Source organism: Octodon degus, unplaced genomic scaffold (assembly GCF_000260255.1).
Source record: "Octodon degus isolate 3935 unplaced genomic scaffold, OctDeg1.0 scaffold00344, whole genome shotgun sequence".
NCBI lineage: Eukaryota > Metazoa > Chordata > Mammalia > Rodentia > Octodontidae > Octodon > Octodon degus.
The window spans coordinates 583,573-592,961 of NW_004524920.1; the positions used below are offsets into that span (position 1 = coordinate 583,573).

General features: G+C 54.2%; 1 protein-coding gene across 1 annotated transcript; it reads left to right on the forward strand.

Annotated features, from left to right (window-relative positions):
* The first annotated feature begins 1,016 nt into the window (after positions 1-1,016).
* On the forward strand, positions 1,017-4,613 carry Sertad1 (SERTA domain containing 1). The gene is made up of 2 exons (XM_004647988.2): positions 1,017-1,156; positions 3,546-4,613. Exon 2 carries the CDS (start codon positions 3,546-3,548, stop codon positions 4,269-4,271), a length of 726 nt encoding a protein of 241 aa, XP_004648045.2. The 5' UTR covers positions 1,017-1,156; the 3' UTR covers positions 4,272-4,613.
* Positions 4,614-9,389: the final 4,776 nt, after the last annotated feature.

Genomic DNA, 9,389 nt, shown 5'->3' on the forward strand with positions numbered 1-9,389 from the left:
TGGTGGTGGTGGTAGGTTTCTTGCTGTATAGGTCAGGGTGGCCTTGAACTCTAGTTGATCCTCTTCCCTCAGCCTTCCAATAGAATTGCAGACACCATTCCTACCAACCCTTACCATGCCTGGCGACCTGGTTATATTTTGTTGCTGCTGTTGTTTGAGACACAGTATCACTGTGTAGTGCAGGCTGACTTTGAAGTGACTTATGTAGCCCAAGATGGCCTCGAACTCAGGATGATCCTCTGGTCGCAGCCTCCCAAATCCAAATCCTGGGATTATAGGCCTGCACCACCACACCCAGCTGTCCTTGTTAAATTTTGCCACAGGTCTCACTAATTTGCCCAGGCTACTTTTGAACTTTCCATTCTCCAACCCCACCCTTGAGAGTAGGTAGGATTACAGTCATATACCACCACACCTTCTTTCAAAGGATTAAAACCCTTCCCCATGGTCACAGCTGCTTAAGAGAACGGAGCCCAGGAAGTGACCCAGAACACACCCACCTCATCCCCATGTTTAACCACAAGTGAGTCCAATCCTCTAGCTGTCGGGTACCGTGTTCTTACAGATGCGATCTTACTGAGTTTCCTAACTCTCCAGGAGAAAAAGAAAAAGGGTCCCTCGGAACAGAATTTGTATGGCTCAGAGAGCACCGCCGTTTTTCCAAGGTCACATATCCAGTGAGTGGTAAGAGTGTTTGAACCCAGGCTTATCTGGCCTAGAGTATAGCTCTGTTGAGGCTAAGTACTTAAGAAGATCCATTGCTGTTTGGTAGGTATGGGGAACTGCACTTTGAAAATCCAAAAAGTTCCTACCCAATACCGTCCAACACGGCAAATAGCCATAAATCTTTCCCCACTTAGCTGCTGCCGGGACACGCGTGCCAGGAAGCCACCCTCCCCTCCCTTTAACCGGCCCTGTCCAGACTCCGCCCATCACCGCCCAAGGCCAATCCCTGGGGTTGAGGGCGGGGCCGCCACGCGAGTGGGCGTGGCTAAGGGTAGTGAAGAGTCTGAAGTCGTGCGCCCTAGTCAGAGCTGCGTCTCCCGACTCAAGTGTAGGTTGCTGAAGGAGAGTGAGCGAGCGATGCTACCTCTGCTTCCTCCTGATTGGCTGACGGTGGCTACTTCTTTGTTCTGATTGGCAGCGAGTGAACTAGGTATGTAAATGAAGCGGCCTGGGGAGAAAAAGGGTACCGGCGGCTGGGTCCCGGTGGTGCTGTTTCTGGTTCAGGCGGAGGAGCGCCTGGGCTACATGGTAGCGAGACGCTCCGGGCCTCTGCTTGCCTCCCGCCCCGGACGGGCTGGGTGAATCACGCCGCAGCCTGAGAAGGGGGCGGAGGCGCCTGCTCTCTGGCTCCGGCTGCGTGACTCACCCGCCCCCGCCGCCGCCGCCGCCGCTGCCTTCCGGAAGCGAGCGAAGGCAGGAGCGCAGAACGACTCGCTGTGGTCTAGGATTGCGCTCCTCCAAACGGGAGCAAAGAGGCATAGGCCGGGCGCGGGGCAGTGTAGAAGACCCAGGGGTCAGAGGGTCTGGATCTTCGGGTGAAAGCCGGCCTGGGTGCCGCTAGGGGGCGCTGGGGCGCGGGGGGCGGAGTCGGGGTGGGGGCTGAATTCCTGCGGTTCCGGACTCCGGGTCTTCGCTAAGGGCAAAGACCCACTTTTGAGTATGCGGATTGCTTGTACGTTTTGTTAGACAGTGTCCCGGGGACTGGTTCTGTGGCCCTCCCGACCCCCTTAAAGTAGCTTCGGGGGGCGCCAAATCCCCGGGCCCTCCCCACCCCGAGAAGAGTGGATCCTCAAACTTCTCTCAAGGCTAACCCACCAGTGTCCATCAGAATTTACCCGCAAGCATTGACCACTCCGTCTCTCGCATAAGTTCTTAATTAGCTTCCTTACATGTCCAACGCCAGCCTCTTCTCTGGCCGTCAGAGTCGCGCGTCCCAGGTCTCAGCCTACACTCCCCCTCCACCGTGCCCCTTGCCCTGCCGCCAGGCTTCCTCAGCTGGAAACCTAATGAGCGCGACACTCTCCTCGCTGCTCAGACAGACCCCCCTGTGCTTCCAGGCCGCTCTGAAAGCCCAAACTCCCTACCTCTCTGTCTCTGCAGCCTTCTGCGTGCGCCCCACCCCCACTGGTACTCCCAGTTTGTAACTCCGGGCACAAGCCTCTCTGTGTCTTTTAATTCAGTCTTACCACGGCTTTAAGTCGTTTTGTGAGTGTGTATGTTTGAGACAGGCTCTCTTGCTATGCAGTTCAGGTTGGCCTTGAGCTCACTTTGTAGCCTATACTGACCTTGAACTTGCAAGAACCCTCCTGCCTCAGCCTTCCGAGTGCTGGAATTATAGGCTGCTGGGAATATAGGCCTCTTTCCCCCCTGTTCTTTTTGAGGCAGGCTCATACTATGTATGTAGTTCAGGCTATCTTTGGACTCTGGGTAGCCTAGGCTGACCTCAAACTCTGGTGATCCCCCTGCCTCAGCTGTGAGCTCTAGGTCTTTCTTTGCCCCTCCCCCATCTTCCTGGAGTGCTTTCCTCCCGGTTTCGTCTGGTTCTTAATGGCTGACATCTCACACACCAGGGCTCACAGTTCAGTGTCATCTTTGAGAAGCCTTCCCTCATCTCCAGAGTCTTTTGGTGTCCTTCCATCACTATGCACATTTCTAATGTTTATTGCTGTATAGCAGACACTCAGTAAGCATGATCTATGTGAAACACCTGCTTTTGTAAATTAAAAGGGAAAACACTGAATGTTGGCCATTCTGCATGGTTCACTGAAGAAATAATTTCTTTTGAGACAGGGTCTCACTATGAAGTCCATCCTGGCCTTGAATTCACTATATAGCCCAGTGCTGGGATTACAGGTGTACACCACCATACCAGGTGTATTATATAATGTTTTATTATACTATCAAGAATACTTAGGGCTGGCCAGATAGCTCAGTGGATTAAAGCTCCTGTGTAGGCAGAGCGCAGTGGCCGGGGTTGGATCCCCAGCATGCTGTGCCCGCCCTGCCCCCGGGCACACTGAGAAGGTGATTGAGACTGGGTATGGTGGCATGCCTGTAATCCTAGTGCTTGGGAGGCTGAAAACAGAATCACTAGGAGTCCCATCTACGTAGTGAGACCCTGTAGATCCTGTATTAAATACATTAAAAAAATAATTAAAGAAAATACTTATACCCTGGTGTGGTAGGCATAAACTTGCATCTGTAATCCCAGCACTCAGTGGAGGCTGAAGCAGAAGGATCCCCATAAGTTTGAGGCCAGCTTGAAGTACATAGTGAGACCCTGCATCAAACAACCAAAGAATAAATGAGGAGTACTTATTAATAAGAGTAATTACCAGTACCAGGTATTATTGTGCTTTTTCATTTAACGCTTAAAATAATTGATAAAGAAAACATTATCCATATTGTAGAAAATTTAGGCTCAGAAAGGTAAAATGACTTGCCCAACCTCATAGGGACAGCAGTTTGTCAGGGCCCAAGGGCTGGGTGTGAACGGAGTGTTTACTCTCCATAAATGTATGACTCCTCCCTTTCTGCAGATGATGCTGAGTAAGGGTCTCAAGCGAAAGAGGGAGGAGGAGGAGGAGGAGGAGGAGAAGAAGGAAGACCTGGAGGTCGACGCCTGGTGGCTGGATCCAGGCCACCCAGCAGTGACCCAGACACCCCCTACTGTGGCCTCCAGCTCCCTCTTTGACCTCTCTGTGCTCAAGCTCCACCACAGCCTTCGGCAGAGTGAGCCAGACCTTCGGCATCTGGTGCTGGTAGTAAACACACTGCGGCGCATCCAGGCCTCCATGGCACCCACAGTGACCCTGCCACCTGTGCCCAGCCCACCCATCGTCCCCAGCGTGGCTGATAACCTACTGGCCAGCTCTGATGCCACACTCTCCACCTCCATAGCCAGCCTCCTAGAGGACCTCAGCCATATTGAAGGCTTGAGCCAGGCCCCCCAACCCCTGGCAGATGAGGGCCCACCAGGCCGCCCAGTTGGGGCGACCCCACCCAGCCTGGGTGCCTTGGACCTGCTTAGCCCAGCCACTGGCTGTCTGCTGGATGATGGACTAGAGGGCCTGTTTGAGGACATTGATACTTCCATGTATGACAGTGAACTTTGGGTGCCAGCCTCTGAGGGCCTCAAGCCTGGCCCTGAGGATGGGCCGGGCAAGGAGGGGGCTCCCGAGTTGGATGAGGCTGAGCTGGACTACCTCATGGATGTGCTGGTGGGTACACAGGCGCTAGAGCGGCCGCCGGGGCCAGGGCGCTGAGCCCAAGGGGTGGGATGGTTGTCTGGTGTCTGAACTGGGCCTGGTGGCTGGATCAACCCTCCTTGGAAAGATGCAGCTGGCTACCCTCACCCGGAGAAAGGGGCTTAGCCACTTGGGAGAGACAAAATCCAGTCCTGGGCAACTTCATGTCTGTCCTCTGGAGGGGCCATGGAGGAGTGCGGTTGGCCCCTAGTGAAGGAATAACAGGGCCTGGTGGCTGGAATGCGACTGGGCCAGGCCCCAGGCTGGACTGAATTCTCTGGGTCACAGTGTGGGCTGTTCTTTCCTGATTTGGGAAGAGACCTCAACCTGTTTTTTGAGATTAAAACCAGCTCTGGAAAATCTGCCTGTGTGCTTCTTTGTCTCTGAGCTACAGCAAAGGTGAACTATAAGGTCTAACACTTAGCCAGGACTGTAGCAGGCACTCTTCTAAACACTTGCCATGTTTAGTTAATCCTATAACAACCCCACAAAGATGGGGATAATGATCTTGGGCCTCACTTTACAGTTGAGAACACAGACTTAGAGGAGGGGCTCAGCTCATGGGCCCTTAATGCCTCACTGGCCTGAGAAGCAGACACCCACCCCAGAACACACGGGCAGGTTTCCTTACTGTACCTGTGTGCACGTGAAGGAAGGCCCTGGATCACTTTTTAAACATGAATCCAGTTCTTCCCTGGGTATCCTGCAGAGAGGGGGAGGGAGCTTCCAGAATGCCCCAGAAATGAAAACCCGAGCTGGAAGCCAGACCATTTCTGCGGCGAGTAACGAGTCAGCACTCTTGGAAAATGGTCAAAGGATGGGAGACACCGGCCAGTTTTTTTAAAAATAAAATCCACTCTCTTGGCCTCACCTCTGTCTTGGGGCAAAGAATAGGGCTGCTTAGAGACCAACTCCAAAATAAAGCCTCCAGGTATGGTGGAGCTGAGAGGGCCATCAGGGGCTAGGCAGCTGGCTTTCCCTCTAGAAGAAACCCAGGTCCAGGCAAGCCGGGGCCACCTGCCCGACGGTCCGTGTGCTAGACCCGGACGGAGCCGGGAGTCTGCGTCCGCCCCCGCCGTCCAGCCGCATTCCTGGACCGCTGGGCGGGGCGCGACACTCACAGGCCTGGCACGGGACCGGGCTGCGTCCTTCCTGGCGGCTGTGGGGGCAGGGCAGAGCCCGGGGTGCCGGGCGTGGGGGGCGGTGTCCCTGCGGAGGTGGCGGGTGGGGGCTGGGAGGAGCGGAGGGCTGGACGGGCCTCTGCCGGGGCAGAGCAGCCTCTCGGGGCAGGAAGCCCGGGAGCTGCGGGCTGCGGGCCGGCACTGGGGGGCGGGGAGCCCGGCGCGGCGCCCGGGCGGGGAAGGGGTGGGCAGAGCGAGTTTCCTGGAGCCGCGGAGGAAGTGGTGCCCATTTCTGGAAGTGGCTGAGGGCGCCCGGGCGGCGGGTGGAAAAGACCGCGGGGAGCCGGTGTGCCCAGGCATCCTTCCAGGCGCCGGATGCCAACTCCTGGCCCCTCCCAGTTCTAGACTTCGGGACCCGGGCTTCTGAGTCCGGGACCCAGACCTTTGGAGCCTGGGCGGAGCACAGCAGCGCCCCCTGCTGCCCAGTCTGTGGCCCTGATGCCCCTGCTTGGCATCAGTCCGGTGGGCAGGGGTCAGCGGTCATCTGTTACCGAGTGTTTGGGGCATGTTTCTGATGTCTCCAGGGCCCCCTGGAGTATTCTGTGAAGCCCGCAGATGCGGACATCTACTATTAATGAAACCTGGTCAGATGTAACCTTTCACCTAGAGTCAGGCACAAAAATGTACTCACATTTTTGCTGAATGAGGGAAGGAAAATAAAGAGGGGGCCGGGCTTTGAGGGTAGCACATGCCTGTAGTTCCAGCACTCTGAGAGGCTGAGACAGGAAGATGGCAAATTTGAGCCCAGTAGCAATTGAATAATTTAGCAATTTGGAAACTTATTGTCTGGGGTAAAGAAAGGGGGCTAGGCTAGTAGCATAGCACAAAAACTCTAGATTCATTCCCCAATACCACCTAAATAAATAAATAAAGAGACAGGGAGGTAAGGTAGCTGAGGGCAGCAGGTCACAGCTCTCCCAGGTAGGGGGTCAAGGAAGAGAAGAGTATGTTGGTGGTAGTGGTGGTTGGGAGGTGTCCTGTGAATGCTGCTGGTGGAGGGGAGCTGGCCGGGGGTGTCACAGCTGGAAGACACAAAGGCTCTGTCAGCCTTCGGAGCAGCAGAACCAGAGCTGGTGGATCAGCTCGGAATGGTGTGGGCCGGAATCTTCAGGCTGAGGGGCGTGGCCTCCTGGGGTGGAGCCAACGCCGGAGTCTGCACAGCCTTGGGAGTTGGACTTTAGGGAGATGAGATTCTCAGGCACAAGCAGATTGTGAGCCAGAGCCGGTATAACCCACATGCATGGTATTTTTGTGCAAAACACACGCCCCTCCCTCAAGGTGCTTGACCTCCGCCTGCAGGGAAAGTTTCGTAGCTGTGAGCAAATGCATGGCACCTGGGGTCTCTTCATTATGGACTCGTGTGAAGCCACAACCTGTGTAACTGTACCTTGCCGGGGAGAGGCAGGCCTAAGGAAAAGTAAGCTGTAGAAATACAGTGATGCTCAGAGATGTTGAAGCTCTGAGCTGTTATGCTTGAATGAGAAGAGATTGTGCTTAAAGCAGGACTGCCTAGGTATTCCATTCTGGAGCTCTGTGACTCTAGGCAAGGTGCTTAACTTCTGGACCTTCGAGTCCTTATCTGTAAACTGGAAGCACAGCAGTGTTCACTTTGAAGGGCTGCTGTACTAGGAAGGGGAAAGAAAACCGGCATGTACAAAGGCCCTATGATGTTTTCAGTCTCTAAGCTACTGGGTTTTGGGGAATGCAGTAAGGTAATGGCTCTGGAGGGGCCCCTAGGGGCCAGGGCACACAAGGCCCCCAGATGGGGTCTTTACAGCAAAGATGCTAGGGAGCTACTGGGTAGGGGGCTGAGTAAGCCCAGGAGCCCTGGGGTGGAGACTTGGGAAGGGAAGAGTAGGGAAGGGACATTGAAGAGGCCTCTGGGCAGGGTTGAGCAAGGAAAAGAGGGAGGAACAAAAGTGGCCAGGGATAGTGGGTGTCAGGAGACTGCCCTCCCCTAGGACTCCTGGAAGACCTGGGTGGAAGACAGCCGCTGGGGTGCAAGGACAGCACCACAGAGTCTATGAGCCAGGGTGAAGGAGGGCCTGGGAGGAGGCTGGGCTTGAGCCAGGGGACAGTGGACAGTGTAGCCAGCGCTGGGGTGATCGCCAGGGGAAGTGTCCAGTTGGGGATTGAGGTTGAAGCCGGGAGGGACACAGTAGGCACAAGGGACTTGTGGAAAGAACACCTCAGAACTGTTGGTCATCTGGGCGCAGGAGGGGGCCTCTCAGTCCCTCTGGGCTGTGCTACCTGGGGTGGGCAGTGGGTAGGACCTCTGAGAAGCTGCTGTTGGCCCAGGCTAGGTCTGGAGAGGGTGGGCCGAGGGTGCTTCCACCTCCTTCCCCAGCCCCGCAGGATGTCCTGTGTTTACTGAGGTGGCCTTGGCCGGAACCAGGACACTGTGCCACCTCCTAAACTCAGCTTCCTCTGGCCACACCCCTTGGGTGAGGGAAAACAAGGCAGAGAAGGGGGAGAGAAAAAAAATAGGATGGGACAGAGACGAGGAGTAAGAACAGAAAGAACCTGAGACATGACAGTTGTGATAAACCAACCAACAAACAAACTTAGAGAAAGCAGTACAGACAGCTTCCTTGACCTCAGTAAGACCATCTGCAAGACAACATAACTAGCATTTTCATTTTATTTATTTATTTGCTTTTTTTTTTCTTATTTTTTATGTCTTTAGTACAGGGTCTACTGGGTCTCACTACACAGATTGGACTCATATGGATCCTCCTGTTTTCAGCCTCCCAAGCTCTGGGATTATATTATTTTTGACAGTACCGAGGATTGAACTCAGGACCTTATGCTTGCCAAGCAAGCACTTATTCCACTGAGCTACCTCCCCAGCCTTATTTTTTGAGACCAAGTCTCTTAATGTCACCCAGGCTGAACTTCTGGGCTCAAGCAGTCCTCCTGTCTCACCTTCCTGAGAATTACAGACAAACACCACCATTTTGAGCTTTAGTATCATTTAATTAACTTTTTTTTTTTAAGATGGAATGTGTCTTTTTTTTTTTTTAATCTTTATTTATTTGGTACATGGCATGTGGTGCTAGAGATCGAACCCAGGTCCTTGTGCTTGCCAGGCAGGCACTTAGACCACCAACCTATCTCCCCAGCCCCTAATTAACTTATTTTGAGACAGGGTCTCCTTATGTAACCCAGGATAGCCCTGACCTCTCAGTGATCCTCCTGCCTCAGCCTCCGCAGTGTCAGGATTACAGCTGTGCACCACAACACCTGGCTAGCATTTTATTTATGATAAAAAACAAAAACAAAGCCAGAGCTGGGGCTGTAGCTCCATGACATAAGCACCAGCCTGGCAAGCACAAGGTCTTAAGTTCAATCCCTAGCACCCCCCTCAAACAAAAGCCTAAAAGACTGGGAACCAGCAAGGACCTCCGCTGTCTGTGATACACAAAGGACAACGAGTCCCAACCTCCCTTTTCTATTTGGCCTTGGGCAGAGAACAGATTCTCCTCCTGCCCAGCCTGGCCTGGAGTGCTCCACAGTGTCCCTCCCATAGCTGCCCAGGTGCTCGGTACAAAGTCTAGTCCCTGTCACTGCCCTGCAGACCCTGGACCTCTCCTTGGCTTTCCCACCTGCTCTCTCTCTCTTTTTTTTTTTGGCAGAACCAGGGATTAACTCAGGTCCTTGCGCTTGCTAGGGAAGCGTTTATTCCACTGAGCCATCTCCCCCCCCCCCCCCCCAATTAACCACTGACTCAAGTATGGCCTTGGCCCAGAGCACTCTTCCTGTACCACCATGGCTTGGGGTCATCTCCCCTGTGCTTGCCAGGCAAGCGCTTATTCCACTGAGCCATCTCCCTGGTCCCAAGGTACATTTTCTTTTTTTTGTTTTATTTGTGTGTGTGTGTGTGTGTGTGTGTGTGTGTGTGTGTGGCCAGCTCAGCCCACCAGGGGGCAGGGCTGGCTGGCATGTGGTGCTGGGG